The sequence below is a fragment of the Gobius niger genome (genome assembly GCF_951799975.1).
Source record: "Gobius niger genome assembly, chromosome: 13".
NCBI classification, from domain to species: Eukaryota; Metazoa; Chordata; class Actinopteri; order Gobiiformes; family Gobiidae; genus Gobius; species Gobius niger.
The window spans coordinates 10,358,604-10,381,767 of NC_136864.1; the positions used below are offsets into that span (position 1 = coordinate 10,358,604).

Sequence of the window (23,164 nt, forward strand, 5' to 3'; positions counted from 1 at the left end):
CTAGCCCACAATTGGCTTTGCCCGTTAGCCTGTTAGCTTCTTCTTCGTGATTGCATTAATGTGTGTTGGTGACTACAACTCGTAGGCAGGAAAACTGAAGGGTGGTTTTCTGGCCAGACACCAGGGGGAGATGAAAGACCCCCAGTCATCCCATTAAGACTTGTATTACCCCCAGAGGGACTACGAAAAGCATTTATTAAGGTTAACTAGTTACTTGGTACTGCTTTAATGCCCTACCTCAAATGTCACAAACGCGGAAGAAAATTCAGACATCTAAATTCTGAAGATTTGCAAGCACCTCATGAAAAAAAAATAAGAAAAAAAAGAACTGTAAAATGGGCAACCTGTCAGCAAATAAAAAAAAGAAGAAAAATAAAATGTGGCCAATCCCAGCCGAATCTGCAGCTCAATATGTTTTATGTTCGCCTTTCTGACTGAGATTTGCATATTTTTTTTGGTAACATTTAGTGAACAGAAGAAAAATACAGTTAGCTTTTTGTGTGGATCAAACTTTTGGAACATGTGGGTAGTCCTCTGCGGGTGGTCACACCGTTCCAAGCTTGGGTCCCTCTCTGTCTCTCTCTCTCTTTCTTTGTTTGGTGACTGCATTTGAGAGAGTGACTCATATCTCGCACACCATAGTTTTCTGATCGGAGTCAGCACGTCATTTTAAAGCAACCCGTCCCCTGGTCTGACATGCATTGTATACATCGATGATAAACACACACTGCACTGAACATCGTAATTAGCAGACTGTCAACCCGGGAGACTAAACAGACCAGCGCTGACAGCGGCCACAAAGCAACATGTGGAAAATGTTGAATCGAAAACAGTCTATCGATACAGTAATTGAGGACCTCTAAGTATAGAGTTTAAGTTTACACACTGCTGGCACTACGTATTTCTTTTAAATGTTCATATATTGGGCCAGTTTGTTCCCTTCACATAGAAACTTTCACTTGGAGACAAGCAATTGCCTATTTTCACAATAAGTTGTTAAATTACTGCACTCAGTCACCGTTTTGCCATAGATTTTCATTGGAAATTGTATTTTCAAAGCAAAAATAGGCTTTTCTCTCATTGCGGCAACATCATCTGCACTTAAAATTGCACATTTTTGAATATTTATGGCAGTAATCTATACAGGAAACTTACATAGGTTTAACTATTCCCCACCATTGCCTTAAAACAGTACTAAGTAACTTGTTCACCTTAATAAATCCTTTTAGTAGTCCCTCTGTGGGTAATACAAGTGTTGATGGGATGATTGTGGGGTCTTTCATCTCCCCCCGGTGTCTCTGGCCAGAAAACCACAATTGCAGCTTTCCCTGCTCCGACCCGAAGCACCAATACACACTAATGGAATCACGAAGAAGCTAACAGGTTAACGGACAAAGCTACTGTAACTGCGGGCTAGCACCACTTAAACGGTATTTATAGCCAAGTTTGAGTGAAAATTTTTACTATTTACTCTCACGGACAATTAATGAGTAAAAGACCGTAACATGCTACGACACCTGCAGTGGCGCTTATGGCCTCTAGGGGCATGAGTTACTTAGTACTGCTTTAACTTGTGCAATCAAACTAAGTATAAGCAGTATTCTTTTGACATTGGCCTTGCTACCGGAAGGTCCTTGGTATTACCCCTATATACCTACTAGTTATAATGTACTTTTATCTTTGATATTGCTTTCGATCATGTATTATAAGCAAAAAAGTCATGTTCAGCTTACCCATTAGCCATTTTATAAGAAACATACAATTTGTTAAAGGAATGAATGCCAGTCTTGTGTGCATTTTTTGGTCATGTTTTGTGTCCTCCAGAAATATTTCATCCTAATCTCCTCACAGCCAGACTTACACTGCATTGTTTGGCCCTCTCTTAACTCCATTCTAAAAATCATAGGCCTTGCCAGGAGCCCGGGGATAAGCAGCCATGTAAAAGTGTTTGATCTCAATTGGGACCTGTTTCATGGCTAAATGGTCACCTTAAACAATAACAGCCCGCAACAAAAGACTCTGTTGGCGGCCATAAACGGCGTATCTCGTCTTTCCCCCCGCTGGAAGATAATTTAATTTCCTCTCAATTTTTTTTTTAGCAAGTGGAGAACTGCATTACTTAAAACCTCCAGGGCATGTGGGCGCAGTTGAACAATGGCCGGGTCTCTTTGTGGTCTCACTGGGAAGGCTAATCTGGGGGAGGCAAATTAATGAGTGGAGTGGGAGGGGTTAGGGGGGTCGCTGGGGGACACATAGTGATGGATGATGAGCTAACCCCAAAATGCGATCTTTGTAAAAAGCTAGGAGCCATCTCGGCCACTAAAGGCCCTCGCGGGACCTGTTAGCACGGTTAACATTTTACACACACTGCGGTCCGATGATGCCAGGGAGCGCCAAGGTGACCAGCGGCTGCTAACGAGGGCCACGCAACAGCGGCGGTGGCGAGGGGATGCAACTCCTCTACTCAAAGAAGTAGTTCATAATGATTTAAAAATAGGTGATATAGAACAACAGAAGAGTTTAAGTAGGATGAACTTTAGAAATCTGGAGAGTTTAGGCCCCCCTGAAAGTGAAAACATCTTCGACTCCTGCATCTGGCAACATGTAAGGACATTTTACGTTGTCAATTACGTAAGGAAAGGGCCGTGCAACAAAGGATCTCCATTTGAGGGGTTTAATATAAAGACCCTGAGGAACACACAATGTAGATTAGGGCTGCACAATATATCGGAAAAAAAAATATCGCGATATTAGGTGATGCAACATCCGTATCGCAACAAGCCACAATGTATCGCAACGTCACTGACTGAGATCGAATTGCAAACTCAGCCCAAAACAAACAATGCTTTGAAGTAGACTTGATATCAAGATATGAACATTCAAGATATTAATATAAAAAAGCAACAATATATCGCTATCGTATTGGTATCGAGATATAAACTTTCACAACATTAAAATCAAAAAAGCGAGATATAAACAATATAGATTTTCATCAATGAAACTGCACTTTTTTGTATTATGTTTTTATTTTTCTGAAAAATGTTTGGTTTTCACCTAACCCATAGTTATATCGTATCGATATCGAGATACCTGCATGAATATCGAGGTATGAGAGATATGTCTGGAAGTTAAGTTTTAGTTTAACATGTCCTAATTTTGTAAAACATTAATCTTGTTTTGGTCCTGATGTAGTGTTTCATGCCTTGTTTTGACACAATTTGCTGAAAAATTCGTCACTTCATTTTGTGTTTGATTAGAATGGAACATATCGTGAAATGGCTTAGTGAAATATCGCGATATTGCCCAGCAGTATTCACATATCACTTCAATATCGTTCAGCCCTGATACGAATATAACCTGGAAAATTCTGCCTACGCTGTGCTATCTTCACAATGGTTTCTGCTGTTTTTATATAGGCTTGTCTCAAGGAGAATAAAGGTCGCAGAATGGTGTCCTCTGATTGGATGAGGCGGCACAATGGCGTCGCCTTGTCTTGTCCTCGTCAGACTGGTCTATACTGGGGTTTTTCCATTACAACACAAACACTTATTGACTAAATCTGATCCTTTTACCACCAAACAAAACCATAACATTTGCATACAAAGCCTCACTCAAACTCAGACATAAACATTAACCAGTAACCAGTGGGTCATTTTACTCACACCGCCACTCATTCTTCTATTGTTTCAGCTAGTTTTATTTCTTAATCACCTTATTCAACAGATATGGCTTCTACTTACTAATACTACATTCTTCACCCTGATTTAGAATCTATTAACACCTGATTGTTATCAAAGAACGCACTTCAATCTTCCAAAAAAAGGCAAAAAATAATGTATTCACATAATTTTCCTATTCACTTAATTCTCCCTCCAAATTATGTTAAAATATTTCAAGACCAAATGCTCATCAAGTCGCCGTCCATATTTGCATGAAGAAATAACTCGGCCAAATGTTCTTCATGGCAACTCCGCCGAAAAACCCCCCATTTCCATCACAGACACAATAATTCATATTCAGCATGCGTCCACACAACCCACTGTATTTCTCTGTAATGTCCTCGGCTTGACTCCTTCTCCCGCCCACGCCTCTCCTTTAGACGAACAGCCCAGTCGTCCTTCGCAGCCCGCCAATGGGAGAAAAGGCTTCGGTTCACGACAAATGACAGCGTTTCATCAAGAGAATGAAGTGAACAGCGGAGGTGCTGTTGCCGCCGGGCTGCGCTAATCGCTTGGTGTGTGCGCGTGAAAGACATTAGCAAGGCCTCTCGCCGTGTGAGTTTTTGGGGGGCTTTGTGAAAGATCGTCCAAAAAACAGTGCCACTCTTTGCGCTTCAGACTTGGAGGAAGTGAAATATTAGCACCCACAACTTGTCGATGCAGGCAAGAATCATCACTTTGGGGACTTTAATTTGAGTTTTTGTTATGAATTAACTGGATTTCTACACTATAAAAACTAAAAATAACAAGCTTTGGCTTAAATGACCAGAATTGTGGAAATATATCTTGTTTCATTTACTTAGACCAGGGGTGTCGATGTCGCTTGGGTCGTGGGCGGAAATTCAGCCCCCACAGCAGGTCACGGGCCACATATATTGTAAAGTACTGTGGCCTCGTGAATAACGGCTTACACTTATTGTGCTTCATCAGACTGTGTCACATGTTTCTCAAAGTGCTGCATGAAGTCATTATTCATTCACTCCACATTCGATGGCAGTTAGTTACTATTGTAGCCACAGCCGCCCTGGGCCAGACTGACCATTTACCACGTGGCTGTAATATGCTGTTTATATCCTGATCTCTTATTATGTCAGTGCCCTCTGCTGGACACGTGTGGAATTCTCTCATTTTTTAAATTTAAGCTGCCCCCTAGTGGCTGGAGTGAGCAAACTGGTTATTTATTCAAAAATCCATAACTCCGCACAGGAATGGGTTAGAGACTTATTTTTTTTTTCCTTTTTTTTTTGAGATACTCAGGAGTTCATGCTCCTCAAAGGGCCACATGGGCATTGACCTTGACACATGTGACTTAGACTTTTTTCCTTATCTGACCAAGTTTACTTTGCTTGTTCAGACTCCAATTCTCAGGTAATCATACTTGAAACAATAAAGTAAAACTGCCAATGGGATAAGACCAATTTTCTTACCCCATTGGCAGAGAAAATTCACCTGAAATAAAGACAAATGGTATTGAGAAAAGAGTCAGAAACATCTCAGAGATCTAGTGAAAATGCCCAACTACACCTTAACTAGTCAAAACAACTCAAATTTGGATTATTATGCTCAAATTGAGACATTTAAACTAATCTAGTCACTTTTTGCAGTGTATTTTTGTATTACGTGTTTCCTTGTAAGATCTTTTAGTTGAGATGATCACAGCAAACCATGTTCATTTGCTGTGTTTGTTTTGTTTTCTTGCATTTAGCTTTTCTTGTTACACATTTTTGACTGTTGTGGATGCTGAGTGTGAAGTTTCTCGCCTAAGGATACCGTGCTTTGAACCTGAGATCCTATAGTTGTTTGCTTTATGCTCAACCAACCAAAAGTTTTACGTTGAGGAAAATACCGCTTGTCGCTTGGAAGACTACTTCGAATGACTGTTTTTTTTCTTTGCTTCTGCTTGATATTATTTTGAAGTAACACTGATCTCTGTGGAGTACAATTTCTGGCTACTGCACCTACCTGTCTGTATAAAGGCACTTGTTAATGCAGGCAGGAGTAACAAAGAAATCCTAGACAGCAGAGCGAGTGATGTTTTCCTGATGTCAGATATGAATCAGGTCAGAGAGAAGACAGCAGAATGTGAGTCATCCCAGTCCAGATGCAGGTCGGGCGCCGGGAGGAAAACCACAGGTAACGCAAAACTTTTAGAGCCATATCAGAACACCCACGTCCTCACCTTCACACCGAACACAATACCGCAATTATTCAAGCATGTTTTAATGTGCTTTCCTGTCAGTGGCCACCTTAGGCAATAGGCTAAGAACAGACATAGGCTAGACAAGTAGTTTTAATAGACTCAACAATAACATAAGTGTCGACGCTGTCAAAGTAAGGGTGTTAAGTTCACTGAAACTCCATACCAAATGTACTACAAATGTTACTACCGCTAATGTTCTTACTACTGCTACCACAACTACTTCTGCTACTGCTACTATTAGTGATGTTATTTGTGTACAATCCACCCCCCAGAGATAAACACTTAAATTAACTTACTTTATAGTTGGTTCATCAGATTTCATCCATAATAATAATGGAATGTTTTTTATTTCATATTGTGTTTTTCTGGACACTCCATGACTCTTAAAGGGATATTTCAGGATTTCTGACATAGGGCCTCATATTTATTTTGTAATTTATGCAGTTCTTCTGTTTGGAGAGTTACTTGGCGCTAGGCTAGTGCAAGGCTATTTCTACGATATCAGCTAGCCTGCATTAAAAACAGTCTGACCCGCTCCACAGTGCACCTGAGCCAAATCACTTATAACGCCAGACTAGCGATATAAATGTGTCGATAGAATAATTTTAACCATTTTGCATATAAAAGAACTTATATTTGAGCAGCATCAGCTTTTTGGCGGAGTGATCTGCTAGAAAATAGTCCCGAAAAATGCGATCATTCATGTGATGCAAGGTCAGTTATATTCCAAAAATTATTCATTTATATGGTTAGTCTGGCGTTATAAGTGATTTGTCTCAGATGCACTGTGGAGCGGGTCAGACTGTTTTCAATGCAGGCTAGCTGATACTGTAGAAATGCGGTAGCCTAGCACTAGCCTAGCCCCACGAAACTCTTCAAATATAAGAACTGCATGAATTACAAAAAAAAAAAATCTCTAGAAATCAGCAATACTCTGGATAACTAGGAAATGACGCCCTATGTCAAAAATCCTGAAATATCCCTTTAACATTGCATTACTCATACACCGTACTTGGTTGTCAGCTACTATTGTCAGGCAGAGCAAAGTTGGTATGGCCAAGGCCAAATGAAATAACACAAATGCAATACAATACAATGGTGACCTCAGTGCATCGGTCACTATGGAAGCGCATACACTGTGTCTTTCATTGACAGCTTAGAGAACAGAGGCGTAGAGATGCTTCCTTTCTTCCCGATGTGTTGCAGGAGATGAAAGCTATTACATTAATGTTGCTCACACTGGGAGGAGAAAAGCCATGGCTAATTGCACTTTAAGCTCTTGTTCTTCTGGCTTGTCTTGAATAATTCACAAAGACTGGACAGACTGGTAGGAAGTCTCTTTTTGTGGTCAATGACGTTGCTGCTAAAAGTTTGATGTGCTCTCTTCTATATTGTTTGCTGTAAATATTGTAGCTCAATGGGGATCATGTCTGTTTTTTTAAATAGAGTTTTGTTTACTCACTATTTCAGGTTTTATTGTGGTCACTTATGATACTAATGCTCTACTACTGCTCTATTACTATGTGTAATCGGTCCACTTCCAGTACTGCTCCTGCTACTGTTACCACAACTACTACTGGTACTACTGCTCCAATCATGTATTCAGACAAATCAAGTGTGTTTGTGAAGCATGCAGAGAATTGCAAAAAGTTTGCTGTTTTGTTTCCTAAAGGTCTGAACACTCGTAGTGGGTGCTAGAGTGATGAATTGCTTTGCTCTTATGATTGCAGAGAAATATTTGATAGGGCCTTAAAAAAAAACTCCATCAATCTCTACCCACTGGGCCATCGCTTTTGAAGGAAAAAAATCTCGGCTTATGCGTTATCACAAGTGGATGCTGTGTGTGGACTGACTTTAAATGAGTGGGAGTGGGAAGTGCAGCAGAATGGAGCAGTCAAACAAACAGTGGAAGGATTAAGAGTAAGGAGATTGAGTGAATGCGTCTTGGAGTAGTTACTGTATATAGGTTAAGCACAATTATAAGGATCCATTGTTATACTCAAGCGTGTCGTTGGAGTTGCCATAAGGGATGGAAGTGCAAAATGAATGTTTGGAAATTACTACAATGAAATGAGTGAGTTTCCCCCAAGTATAATTAGTTAATGTGAATGAACTGGAGCTGTATCTGTAGGAGGCACTTTCAAAATATTCTGTTTTAGTAAATACCTCGTCACTAGCCAAAGAAGTGTAGGGTGTGGGATGTTGTTGTTGTTGTGTTCACTGCATCCTTTTTAGTCTCAAATGTGCAAATCTTCTTCGGATTCGAAAGAAAATAGAGGAACTCTAAGCCAAACATTAGTTTAGTCACCAGAGAGCATTTTAGGAAGGCTCTGGTCTTGCTGATGCATTAGAGGTTCAGAGTAAATCTCCTAAACAGATGAAAATGTGCAGCCATACGACTGTAATGGAAACTCTGCTTAATGGTGTTGAAGCGTGGGCTCCGATTAAATGAATGCAACTCTGTAAATTGAAAACAATAAAGAAGCACAATGGTGCTTTGTGGTAAAAGACATAGAAACATGCTGTTTATGGGTTTAAACAAACAGCCCGAAGTGCAGTTGACTCTATCGGGGTAAATAACTTACAGGGGACTCAGCTTTATATGGAATTAATTGCAAACAAGTTGCTGGTAATGGTCTAAAAAGGCACTAATGGAAGAGTTCCATTAAAAAAAGCTGAGCTGATGCCGTCAGACAAATTTCCACTAAGTGTCGCCTCATGAAAATGATAACTTGCTAATCCATTATTAATAAGAATGAATGGTTTTCAGTGCGCGGTGTGTATCGATTCCTGATACTCTACACTGGAGGAGCTCTCTGGCAGACTGGGAATACACTAATTGTGAAGCGCACAAGTGCCATTACGCCACTCTCCTGCTGCACTATTACAGCCGGTCTGTGGCACCAGTGAGAGGAGACTGTGGCTGTTAAAATAGCTATAACAACAATAACAAATCCACACTGAGGAGGAATGAGTGCCTGTGCAAAATAATCTGAAAAGGCCCACATCAGACCACTCAGTTTGGTCCTCTGTGACAGGAGCTCAGGTGAGTTGAGTGTGAAACATTAGGGCAGCAGACCCTCATATACATTGCTCCAGGCGTTAGTGCCTCCTTCCCCTCCATCCTGCTGCCTCTGGCTCCTGCACGGATTTTCAAACAAGGAATCTGTGTGTATGTGTCCATATCTTGCCGCGAGGCTTCATTTAAACTTGACTTCAGCAGCCATAGCTCCTTCTCTTCCTATTTCTCACTATACCGTCTGCCTCATGCACACTAAAGCCAAAAGTTTAGGGGGTGTATATTTCCTACTTTAACAAGAGGAGTTTCAGGGCTGCACAAATGTTAAGGTCTGATTTTATCAATGACAAAAAAAAAATCAGTGTGACAAGACATCAGTACAAAAAAGTACACAATGTCACCTGCTTTCGAACTACAAATGCTGATTTTATTGTTGCCATATTGCAAATGGTATCCTGTCTAAAACTTAGTAGTATTTAATCCAGTGCAAAATGGTACAAAATGATGCTTAGTTAACAGCACAAATAATTACAAAATGATGTGCAGCTAAAGCAGCATTTGTGGCACAGTACTTTATGAAGCTGACTTTAAATTGTTTATCTTTTTCTTTTTTTTGTCTTTCTCTTTTTGCTAAGTGCCAGTTAGCATACCTGAAATCTGGCCCACAATCAAAGTGTAATGAGAACAAAGCGAATGAATTGGAAGGTTTTCATAGCGTTTTGCTTTGATTAGTTCCTTTATTCTCTTCATTAGTTGGCACATAAAAGTCTCACAAAATGCTGGTGTTTTTCACTTGTCTTTGTGTCCACAGTAATGCGCTAATTTAGACCTTCTGTGATGTTTTAATCGAGCAGTTACAGTAGCCAGTCCATAATCTGACAGATTTCAAACACTTTGTTCAGAAAATACGACATTGTCCTTTCATGACACCTGGCTCCAAAAATGTGTTGACAGAAGTAACTTGTTTAGCTTATAAATCCTTTTCGTAGTCCCTCTGGGGGTAATACATGACTCAGGCCAGAAAACCACAATTGCAACTTCGCTGCCACCGGGTAGGTGTCACCAACGCCCAATAACGGAATCACGAAGAAGAAGCTAACAGGCTAAAGGGCAAAACTAACTGCAGGCTAGCACTACTTAAACAGTATTTCCAGCCAAGTTTGAGTGAAGAAGTTGTTAACTAATATTAAAGTGGTAGTGGGGCTAGTTGTTAGTAGTGTGTGTCGTGAGGTATAGATACAGACGGCATCGCTTCATAGAAGGGGGCATGGCCTCGCCAAGGGGGAAAACAGAATCTTATGGGAAGCACAATTTTTAAGTCTTTTTTAGCAATTTTCAGGCTAAATATAGACTTATTTGTCTCATACAAATAAAGTCAAGTCAATGCTAGCATGAAGCATCATGTTAGCATTCTCTGTTATTTATGTATTTATGGGCTGTTGAACCACTTTGCTCCTTCCAATGTCTTTGCATCTTTATTTAGTAGAAAACTTTATTCATAATTTACCATTTTATTAAAGTAGTTTTTGAATAATTGGAGAAAGTTAACTGTTTTCAAACATGACCATATATGGGCGATTCCAGAGATGCCATCTGTATCTATAGAGAATTTGCAAACATTGTGTGGTAAATCTCACAATACTAGACTATGCCCCCTTTTCTCCAATACTGATGCAAATTACAATTTTGGTATAGCATTTTTAGAAAATAAGAGTGTCCAAGTTAAGCCCCAGTGTGTCAGATAGGACTTTTTTCTTCTCCAATGTGATGTCTCAAAGCGTTGGGGAAGTCACAAGCTCAGAGCTCACAGCCATTGGCAGGAAGGCGGATTTGCATAGGTAGGCTTATGTGTTTTCCACCTTTGTTTTCAAGTGACAAGTGCCTGACAGGCAAGGAAATGGGACACCGGCGCAGAAAAGAGGGTCGCGCTTGGATTTTGTCTGTCTAAGAAAAGAAGCCAAACAGTTTGATAGTCTTACCCAGGAGTTGTGCTACAGCAGTGATGGAGGAGCACAAAAGCCTGTCTCCCACCAAAGAGGTGCGGGTCGGGTACATTTCTGTTGTAAAAAAAATAAAAAATAAATAAAGGGTCTGCGAAGGTTTCCAAAATGTTCCCCCCTCTGTTGATGTGGAAATGGCCGCTAAAAGGTGCAGCCAAACACATTGCAGTGCGTGGACCGGAGGCCAAAGGAGCTGCAGTCAGGTGGAAACTGGGATGAAAGAGAAAAACACAAAACGGCACAAAATGTTCAAGGGATTTTGTTTTTGTGCATGTGCATGTGGAGCGGGCACAATGGAACACGGCTAGACTGAAAAGGAAAAAAATCAAACTTTACATGCCCAAACCTGCCCAAACCAACCACTCAGATTCAGTTCACAATATTATTTAAAGGCAGGATGCTACTGTAGGATGTGCCCTCAAACTTACTACAACTGGATTTGAGCTTAGCCAGCAGTGACCTAATAAAGATATACTGTAAAGAGCAGGGACACTCAGCACAGAACAGAGAGTCAAATTAGTTTACAGGGTCACTTTTGCAGAGAAGCAGTCATTTATTTTGGTTAAATGTATCTTGGATCAAAATATCTGTGAAGATTATGATGTTTTGGTGTATGACCTGATTTGGGCCAACTCATCAAGAAGCCTAAAGGGACTATACGAAGTTGAAAAATGTTAAAATTAAGTATTTTCCTCCCCCTACATGTTCCAGCCATGTCCTAATGTGTAGAATGAGCCCAGACCTTCGCCATAACTGCTTCTAAAATCCTGCACTGTCACTCAAAAGTGTGTTCATTCTTGTCCGAACTGCCGTCATGCACAAGCTTAATTTAGAAGGTGCAGCTACACGTATGACCTGAGGTGGCAGTAGTGAGTATAAAATGGCTAACTTGCATCTAGCCCCTTTAAGTACCAACTAAAACAATCATTGGGCCACGTATAGTTTGGACGACCACCACGTAACCACATAAGCCTTCCACTGCCTACTATCTTCAAGCTAGTATTTCTTATCGACTCTACAAACAGTGGATTTGTCAGTGGAACACATTAGCAATGCCCTTCACATTACTGCTATTGTCAGATTGACTGACAATGCCACTGTACCTGAAGTTGACGTCATTCCAAACCACACCACACGTTTTTTTTGTTCTGTGCCATTAAAGAAATGGAGGTCACTCAAAAGAATTTCCACCTTAAAAGACACTCCTTTGTCCATTCTGGAGAATGTCAAGCCCTGCTATTAACCCTGTCCGCGAGTCTGTGCATCGGGGTCAGTGCAGATCTTATTGAGATGTTGGTGATTGGATTCTCTTTCCGGGCACGGATTACCAGTGGAACCGCAGGGACTTGGCTGGCCCTCAGGTCACGGGGCAGCCCTCAAAATTCAGGAAAGCTCGTCTTAAGAGGATTAATCTGAGGAAAAGCGCAGTGAGGTCCAGTTGTTGCTCTTTTAAAATGTTTACAGCCAAACCCCGGACACTTGGCTCTCCTTAATTCTAACCGGAGTGGTGCTTAATTCTGCCTGATCCTCCCTCTTAGCAAACAAAGTGAAAACGCCTCACGTCAACTCAAATCGAAGCGCTCCTAGACAGACGCCAACCTTTGAATGCAAACTAGCGATAATCAGGTCTCGAGCATTGCAGGCTGCCACCTCTTGCACGCTCCACTGCACGCTACGGCACATACTCTTAAAAGCTTATCAGGTTCAAATCATCGAACGTTTTTTCCCCTCATCCGCTCTGTCACTCACACTTGCATCACAATATTTTTGCGGAGAAGGATTTATAGCATCTAAGGAGGGTGTGGAAGAGATTCAAATGTCAGGTGGATTTAGGGAGTATGGAGGGTCACGGGTGGGAGAGCGTGTCGGATTAGGGCGAACCAGAAAACATGCTTGGCGTCGGTCGTTACAACCAACAATCCTGTACGATGCAACTGTATGAAAAATGAAGTGGCAGAAGAATTGTATTGGCTGTGAGATTTCTGTTTTTGTATTGGCAATTATTCCCATAAGATCTGTATGATATCACTTATCGTTATCGTTTTTACATCCAAGCTTTCATATCCATTCACATGTTTGCACAAGGACACACGTAGTCCTAGAGTCCCTCCCATTCAGTGCAACATTTACCCTATTGACAAGTATCAAGTGCCAGGAAATATTTAGTTGACGCTCCTCCTCCCCCCACAATCTCTGGCCCACTTACAACTGCTACTATTCTCATTCAAACACGCTGGCACCTGTCGGCCAAGTGTAGTGAAAACTTCCATTTGATTTGCATGGAACACGCCGAGGATAGACCCTTCTCTGTTTTGCTTGAGATTTGGTGCTCAAACAGAAGCACGTGTGTATTTGCATTTGGAGACCGAGGCGGCGAGATCTCTTCCCAAGTGGACACTACAGAGAAAACACGAGCGGAAAAACCCAAATCTCGCTCCAGGTGTCAACCACATACTTAGGCCCCGCCGCACCTGTGCACCGCATCTGCTGAGTCTGATGGCATTGTCTCAGCTCTGAGTGAAAGGCACCGAAATGGGACTGCCAAGAGCTGTGGCGTATTATCGAAATGGCATTGAAAATTACAAATGGAGATGTGTATATATCACGGATATCATATCACAGAATGAAGTTTGTCTTGTATAAACTTAAACAAGGCTCTTATATACTGTATATATAGTATAGTATGAGAATTATTTATTAAATTACGATTTCGAATACAAAGACATAATTGGAAAAAAAAACAAGACATTTGACAAACTAGCATCAAGCCAGGGTTACAAAACAACACAAATTACAGTAGACAATAGTCTCGACTAGACGGACAACATAGCATTTCAGCACAATGCATTCCCAAAAAAAAAAAAGAAAAAAAAGAACATAGGACAAAAAAAACAATTATTAAGGATGCCCTCCCACTTGTCCATCCAAAGTGATCTCACGAAGCAAAGCAAACTTCCCCTTCGCATTTCACGTGCCATGGCTCATGCTTTTTCCTGACATAAAAACAAACAGCGCTGTGTGATGATGTCATCAGGCCGTGCTGCTCTGTTTACTTGTGCAGGTGTGAGGGCTGGCCAGCAGGGGGCAGTTGTGAAACAGAGACCTCTCTTCAATCGAGGCATACTTGAAATCATTTGTACTTTTTATGACTGTTCAGAAAACAGAAAATATTCAGCATAGTTTTTTGGTTAATAAAAAAATAAAAAATAACGTTTATTTTCAAAGGCAACAAATAATCGTTTGAATAATTGTGATTTCAGTTATGACTTAAATAATCATGATTATTATTTTCTCAATAATCCAGCAGTCTTAGTAAGACATGGCCTGCAGAAATATTAATTAAGTTATTTGTGTGACCAAAGGGACCAAGGTAGCACAATGACATCCACCTCCAGGGCTGCAGAATTGCATTTACTGAGCCTGATGTTGCTTTGTTCAGAAAAAAGTTTGGTCCCCCTGCAATCCATACACGAGTTCACAGGGCTGGTGCTGTTTTTAAAGTCACATTAAACACCCCTTTTGTCTTTTAATCATTTCTATTCCCACTCTGGCATAACTGTGTTGATGTACTTTTGTATATTTAATGTCCACTGCTTTACAGCAATGTTCTACAATATATGAAGGTTTTGGCCTGTGAGATATGGAAACCCGATACTGGCATTGATTGATGACCCTGCCCCAGAGAGACACAGAAAGCACTTAAATGTAATCCAATATAAGCCCGTCTTTGCCGACTCTCACTTGCCTTTTTGTCCCCCCTCCTTTGTGTTTTTACATTAATGCGAGTTGGCGAGGGTCAGTGTCTTGTTAGCACAACCTTGTCCTCCTCTTCAACATGGCCGAATCCTTCACTGAGGGCAATCTCTGCTGTCTGCTTGTTATATCACCACCTCCATGGCCCGCCGTGGCTTTAAAAGCACCGGTGTTGGCCGTCCTTGTTCCAGGACATCTCTTGAGCTTTAAAGTGAACTCGGTGCTACACAATGAAAATGAAATGGACCAGAGGACTATCAATGAAAGCTACTCTACCGCTTTCTCACACACTGATAGCATTGTTGCTTTTTAAAATGAACACATTCCGTATCATTTATTGGGAACAATTCGAAAATCCCTCACATTCATTACTTTGGCTTTATTGAACAACTACAGAAGCCTTGCACTTTCTTCAAAGATGAAACAGCATTTTTATTTTTCATTTTCATTGTGTTTTCATAGATCTTGAGAAGCACACCTTCACAAAAGCATTTCAAGCTTAAATCAGAATGAAATGAAACAACTGTGAACTCTTGTCATGTGTTTCTACAGATTGTTATGTTGACACTGAAAGAAAATGTCAAAAAAGACAGAGAAGAAGAAAAGCATGTTCTCTTGTGAACGGTGTACTCCGATATTATGGCCACGGGCGCCCGGAATGGCAGCTTTTTTGTTTACCTCCGTGTTGTAATAGACATCTCCACGTCTCTGCTAATAACACCCAGCTTCAAATCCGGTAGAGAAGGGGCAGGGAGTGTCATGTTGTCAAAAGCAGACAGGTATCATGTACTTCTGAAGGCAGTAACCAAAGCCTGGTGGATCGTACACACTGCAGCGGTGTAGACTTTGACGGCCTGTCATTTAAACAAACGCTGATTTGTTCTGCGCACAAAAGTCAAGGGTGTGGTGCCTGTCCAATCCGCCCGCAAGGCAAACAGGGGGGGGGGGGGATGCAGCTCTCAGGTGATCGTCGAGCGAGTCTTCTCTGTGTTTGTGTAAATGCGTATTATCCAAGAGGTCGAAAGGGACATGCCACAAAGTGAAAAAAGATAATCCCTTTTATTAATGGAGAACAACACAACAGCAATTTCTGTCAGATAAAATGTGTTTCTCACCTTTTGTGTATGTACTGTGTAATTAAATGGGAGAAGATTTTACTTGCCCGATCTTTAGATACTCCCGAATGTTGTCAGTGAGTAGTGTTGCATAATATGGAGACAAGATTGTGTTACATAGAAAGCATAGTTGCTAGCTATTTTGCGATGATTGCAAAGTTCAATCAAAAGCGCCTCAATGGTAATGTATTAGGGTTACCTTGGTGAATCATTTACCCCTGAACCTGAAGGACCTTGGATAAACGGTTGCAAAATATGGCTACTGCCTTGTTTGTGTGATCGTCATTGCTTCTAAAGTTTCAAATGTTCAGTGCTTCTTTTACCGCTGTTTGAAAACCTCTCCTTGTGTCAAATAAAAAGTAAACTATCAAGTTTCATATTGAATGTCAACGGAGAGATGAGGCATGACGGAGTGACAGGGCCGAGCCTAAGACACGCAGAGCTAACATAGATGTTTGATTTTTTTTAACTTGGCTTTAGTCTCTTGTTTTATGGAAGTAAAGCTGTAACATCCCCTCTCTCCCATAGGGTTTCTTAGAACAAATGTAATTAACTAACTTCATCAACATTCAACACAAGTGCTGAAATATCACTGTATGTCTTTGTTTCTGCAAGTATTTTTGTTGATTTATTGTTTTGTATACTCAATATAGTAAAGTTCCATATTCTCCTTGCAAAAAAGTTCAACACGATCTTGTAGACCATTGTTTCTCAACCGATGGATCGTGACTCAAATTTGGGTCAGTGGACTGGATTGTAAGCATTACAGTATTTAATCTACTCAATAAAATAAGCATAATGGTAATTAGAGATGCACCGATCCAGCTTTTTTGCCACCGATACCGATACTGCGGTTTGAGTATCTTCCAATATCTGATATTTACCGATACTAAGAGACTTTCTTTACTTTGAGTGAAACATTTAATCGACTCTTTTCTCCATTTTAAGATCAATAAAGTCATATGATAAGTTATGATGTTACAGATCAAATATCAATTATATCCATATATCCAACTCTTGAATAAACATTTAACATGGATCACTGGGCTTTTCTACACTAAATATCCTTGGGTATATGACAGGCTATAGGCTACAATCATATAAACAACTCACACGAAGTGATCGATACAAATATGTCAAATCAGTTATTTCTTCAACTAAAATACAAACACTTGGCTTCAGCAGCACTTATTTTATTACGGTATTTCTATCATAGTTTCTGACCCAGCCTTGATTAGTTTCCGTTTCCCGCTAGCTTTAACATACTGATGCTAACCGCATTTTGTGCAGCAATCAATACATTTGCGGAGGTTAAAACTAGTTAATTTTCCTTCTTCGTAGCTTTAAAATGATATACAGCATTTTCCAGTATCGGCACGCATCCATTATAATAATACATTGCATTTGTTTGGCGTCTTTCTAAACACTCAAGGTCACCTTATATAAGGAAACTCATTAAAAGTACAGTACAGATGAAAACAAATCTGTTGAAATTGAGTTTTTTTTATCATGATTGCAGCATTAAACGTATCCATCTCTTAGAACAACAATAATCTTAAGACCTACAGTATTTAACATTATAACAGCTTGAAAGTGCAAAAAGCTTGAAATAATTTAATAGGGTCACGCCTTGTCTTACTTCGGCCATGTATAAGCTGAGAAATGATGTAGTGGACTTTGTATTGTCCCCCTCTACCCCCTCTGCATTTTCACTTTGTTTCTTTTCGCCTAATCACTTCCCATCTTCCTCTGATCCTTCTCCTTTTAGGCTTGCCAAGTTTCGTCAAGTCCCCGGAGGACCAGACGGGCATCTCTGGCGGAGTTGCGTCATTCGTGTGCCAGGCCACGGGGGAGCCCAAGCCCAGGATCACCTGGATGAAGAAAGGCAAGAAAGTCAGCTCGCAGCGCTTTGAGGTGAGCACTGAGCCGTGACGCCACATCCGAAAAAAACACTACCAAAAAAAAACAAAAAACAGGCACATACTCGAAGCAGCCGGGCAGAACATGAGAGAAGATGTTAGCACGAACTCACTAAGTGCTTTCATTTGCAAAACAGATTCTTCTTCTGTCACAATAACAAGCACAATCCTAGCATAATTTCTGTTACTGCTTTTATGTTGACATTTTTAAAACTACAGCATAACTAAGCCTAGATTACAGCAATACTAAACCAAGTGTAATACCAGGACTAAACAAGAAATTAACCAGGCCTAAACCATGACTAACCCAGGTGAAAGTTTGCCATAGATCATCACTTGAATCGACTATAATTTCATCAGGATTTGAAGTGCAAGAAAGTCATATCAACCACTGGATGTGAACAGTATTCCACCATTGGTACCTTTGCCTTCCAGCTTTTACAATTTAAAGCAGACCCTATCTTTCTCATTCAGCTGATTTGTTGAAATGGTTTGCGTGCATACAGGCCTTTCTATTTCGAAACCCTAACGAACTATGATGAAATTTCTGACACAGGAATCTGTCCCAGCCTGTAATTTGCCCACATATGAAATGACATAGTAATTACTAATGGGGAAGTGTGAAACATGGATTCAAGGCGAGGCTCATTTTAAAATCTATATGGTACAATGTGAGTTATGTTCCAAATGAAGCTAAAACACTTCAAAATGTAATCAGCAAATCATTTTAAATTGTATTGAAATGCTGATCTTTGTTTTCCTATCTGAAATAAGCCACGGACCCCTGGTAGGGAAACACTAGTAGTCTGGAGTTTCCCCATGGATCCCAGAAGAATAACCACTGATAACATTGAAGATTTGGCAGCATCATTTTCTAATAGTTTTAATCTTTCAGGGAAATATGTCAGATAAAAAAACAACATCATAAAAACAATGTTGTACAGCAGGGGTCCTCAAACTACGTCCTGCGGGCCAAATCCGGCCCACCGTATGATTTAACCCGGCCCTGACTTGGAGAGCACAAATTCCTGAGTTTGTCAAAAAAAGAAAAAGGAAAGTCTCATTTCAGTGCAGCGTTATGATTTTTTCTTTAAACTAAATAACCAGTATACTCATTCCAGCCACTGGGGGGCAAATTAAATAAATAAAAAAGTTCCACATGTGTCCATCAGGATATAAACAACACATTATAGCCACGTGGTAAATGAAGCTGACCATCACAGAGTGTGTTGTGAATGAATAATGACTACAGTGTACTTTGAGAAACTTGTGACACAGGCTTGTAAAGCACAATACAAGTGTAAGCATTTATTACTTTGCAAACCACTACAGCTAAATAAATATATGCCTGGAATCAAGTGTTGATCTTGTGGATATAGTAATGGGGACGACTGTGCCAGGCTAGTAATCTCTACTCCACAATGAGGCCTGCTGCATGTTATAGCCAACCTGGCCCGGCCCCTCATCACAGTCAGGAACGATAATGTGGCCCCCAGAGAAAAAAGTTTGAAGACCCCTGTTGTACAGTTTTCCCGCTCTCCAAATCCCAAAACGATATTGACATTTCGACCGCCTGTCTTGCGGCCTGTTGATAATCATCAGACTAATATGCATAAACATTCAATAACCCTGTGGTAAGGGAACCGTAGAACCCCTCTTACTTCTACATTACCGTACACGGACTCGATTATTGCTGCCTTTTAGCCACAGATATCCCCCATGCAAGCTTTAATCACCCGCTGCGTGATGATCAGTTAACATATAAAGCGTCTTTCCCTTCACCAGTTCAGTCATTTGGCCATTACAGAGCTCCACGCACCTCTCCTCTGTCTCACTCTCTTCTCCCGTGCCAGACCAGACAGACTGCCATCCCTTTAATCTGCAGCCTCCATCTTGATTTATACAGTCCGCTTCATCTCCTTCACACTCTTCACAGCCTCATCTTTTGCTCCTCACTCCCACCATCTTTGGCCATACATTCTCTTGATGTATGTCTCCTCCGCCTTTTGAACTCTGGAGTAACAGGAGGAGGAGCGCCCGCGGTGGGAGCGCGCACTGTTCCCGACCACGGATGCTTTTGTTTGGATATTCAAACCGTGTGATGTTTGTAGTAGGCTGTACGCGTTAATGATCGACATCCAGGATCCATTTTTGAGCTTGGAAAGATGTTGAATTTTTGTTAAGGGGAGACACTGTTGGCAAATTTGTTTAAAATGTCAGACTTTTGGGTCATTTTACATGTAAACTTCATCTGGAAACTAATACATCTACATAATGAGCCGTATAATTATTTCACTGAATCATTTTTCTTCTTCTCAAAATGCAATTTTCCTCAGAAAATTTGAAGATTCCTCCTCTGGAACATCTTTATTGATCTTTGAACCCCCCAAAACAAGCTAAAATTTGTATGTTTACACTTTCCCCCCAGTAATAACTAGTTCATTTGAAGACTAAATAAAATCCTCTTTAGCCTCTCTAACCTGCTGTGCGTATTAAATCACCCCCGCCAATAAAAGAAAGGGATGATTATTAGGTCATTTTCCTTCTGTTTCTATGGTTATTACAGTACAAGATGATTCATTGATTGCTTGCAGAAAACCTTTTATACATTGAGAGAGAATTAAGCCTTGGCACTTAGCCTTCACTTAGGTCTTGTACAGATTGGTATTGAAAACAAAGAAGAAAACGTTATTAAGGCAATTCAAACCTGTGGAGCCACTTTACTCATAGACCTGCCGTATGGACTCAGCAGTGCTTCTCTTTGCATATAATCTGGCCTTTTATCGTTGTTTTGCAATGTGTAAAATGACCATGACTTATCTTCGAAAGAACATTCACGGCAGGTAATCTGTTTGATGAACTTGTATCTGTAAATCATTGTCAATCTGTTTGTGCCTGAAGGACTGGCTTGTTTCATCATTGCATCATGTTTTGACCTGCAGTAGCTCAACTGGTTAGGTTTGCTCTAGGGGTAAAGGTAAAGCGTTGTTGTGTGAAGTGCGTGTTAGTTTTGTTTGTGGAAATGTTGAAACTTTAACTTCAACTCCTACTTTCACAGTACAGGGGAAGTGCCCCAAAGACTAGTCCATACTGAAACTGTAAAAATGTTTTGTTCTTAACCGGTGCAGCTTCTGAACCCAAATAACACCAAGCCGCACCTAAAAAGGAATAAACCCTGTAATGAAACATTTTACAGTTTGATATAAAAACAATTTATCAATAGACATTTTTGGCTCAAGACCCACTGAAAATGGGAACTTGAAGGAGCAGGCCACTGTTTTTCCATACTGAGATATGACCTTAGACGAGTGGATGTGTACCTGCAAAATGACCAAAGATGTTGTTAGCATTTGGCCTCTCCTCTCCCCTATGGGGCCAAATGCAGTGTTGGGGAGAATACTTTAAAATGTATTTTGTAACGTATTCCGCTACTTTGTCTAATCAGAGTACTGTGTTCTGAATACTTTGAGTACTTTTAAAATATTTTCACGTTTATTGTCATTATATTTAAGGCGTATAATTAGAAATATGAAGACTCCGATTGTTGAAACATCTATTATAAACCCACTTTACTATTAAATAGGCTAGATGCAAGTTGGCCGTTTTATGCTCACTACTGCCACCTCAGGTTATACGTAGCTGCACCTTCAATATTAAGCTCATGCATGACGGCACTTCGGACCCGAATTAAGAAGGTTTTGAGTGACAGTGCAGGATTTTAGAGGCAGTTGTGGTGAACAGGTCTGAGCTCATTCTACACATTAGGACATGGCTGGAACATGTGGGGGGAGGAAAATACATTATTTTAACATTTTTAAACTCTGTATAGTCCCTTTAATGATGAAGCCTTTAACTCTTGGCAGATGGACCAGCAGTACTGGGACGCATTCCCTTCATAAATGGAAAGTGTATTCTAAATACTCTGAAATGAAAATGTAACTTTACCAGAATACAGTTACTCAAAATGAGTATTCTAAATATAAGTTAGAAGCACCCAAGCTCTTCCACATTCTACGTTAAACATGTCGATTTTCTAAGTGGATAAAAAGGGTTCCTATATTGTACCTTAAGAGCACGCTGACGTCCACGCAGTGAAGTGATTACTGCACAGATGTCGGAGTGCTCCTAAGATGTTATGACGCCTTACAGTATACAGTAGTACCCCTTTTTATCCACTTAGAAAATCGGCATGTTTAACGTGGAATGTGGCAGAGCTTGGTCGCTTCTAACTTCCCCCACTTGGCCCCATAGAGGAGAGGAGGAGAGGCTAAATGCTAACAACATCGTTGGTCTTTTTGCGTGACTGAGGGCACACACAAAGACCAGATATTTACGCATCAACTCGTCTAAGCTTAGGAAAGAACATAATCTCAGTATGGAAAAAAACGGTGGCCTGCTCCTTTAAGGATCCACCAGTTTAAAGCCACTGTGCCACTATGCAACTGCATGAAAACCCGGCTATTTATCCAACCACTTCACAAAATTACCAGGCGACGCAGTGTTGCGATATTATCTCAAACCAAATAAAATCAAATGCTCGCTAGGACTATTTTAAATTCAAATTTAATTTATTTTGGCCAGAAGTCCCATTGAGATCGCAATCTCATTCCTGAATAATTTACAATCTCGAAGACATTTCTAAATCAATTTTAATTAACAGTAGTCCGGTGTGGTCCCAGTTCTTCCTCCTTAACTCATTTCGGCCGTTTCTTGTTTTGCTGCAGGTGATCGAGTTCGACGATGGCTCGGGCTCTGTCCTGAGAATCCAGCCTCTGCGCACGCACCGGGACGAAGCCATCTACGAGTGCACGGCCACCAACAGCGCCGGCGAGATCAACACCAGCGCCAAACTCACTGTGCTCGAAGGTACCCAAGCTTCCGTCTTTCCCCTTCACTCGCTTTTACCTTCCCTTCCCCGCGCGCTGCTGCCGCCTCCCATTTCTCCTTGATGCGCTATATATCCGAAAGCAAATATGAGCATTTTCCTTAATAATTCATGCATAAACATTCGGCAGACTCTGAGGATTTGAAGTGTTGGCTGTGTCACGGAGGAGCCAGCGATATCTCAATGCAAACTTTCCACAAGGCGAGGCAAACGCGAGGGAGGCATTTTGAAACGGAAAAGGGTTTTCGCCTGACCTTCAGCACTTTGAAACACAAATCTGGCTTTCTACACCACTAATTGTGTGCTTAGCCTTCCTATCAAGCTTAATACTTGTAGTAATGTAAAGCAGGAGACGCTCCAGTCAAGTACCAGGTGTAATAGTCTGAAAACAACCTGCCTTTTGTGGACATATAAACACACAGGCTTTGGGCAGCACCTTCAGGCGTGAGCTGCCTCCATGGACCGACACTATATTGTTGCTATGCGTTACCACGTCCCGCCCGTACTTTAAAAGTCACAACATCTATCAGAGCTGTCAGGGGAGGATGTAAAGT

General features: G+C 40.8%; 1 protein-coding gene across 12 annotated transcripts in view; it reads left to right on the forward strand.

Annotated features, from left to right (window-relative positions):
* Window positions 1–23,164, forward strand: part of LOC306972931 (receptor-type tyrosine-protein phosphatase F) — a 312,548-nt gene that overhangs the window by 128,929 nt on the left and 160,455 nt on the right. For all 12 annotated transcript variants that reach the window (XM_079569644.1, XM_079569640.1, XM_079569648.1 and 9 more), the window contains 2 exons: window positions 17,575–17,720; window positions 22,450–22,591. In XM_079569644.1, coding sequence (XP_079425770.1) covers window positions 17,575–17,720; window positions 22,450–22,591 — 288 coding nt within the window. The remainder of the gene's footprint in view (window positions 1–17,574; window positions 17,721–22,449; window positions 22,592–23,164) is intronic.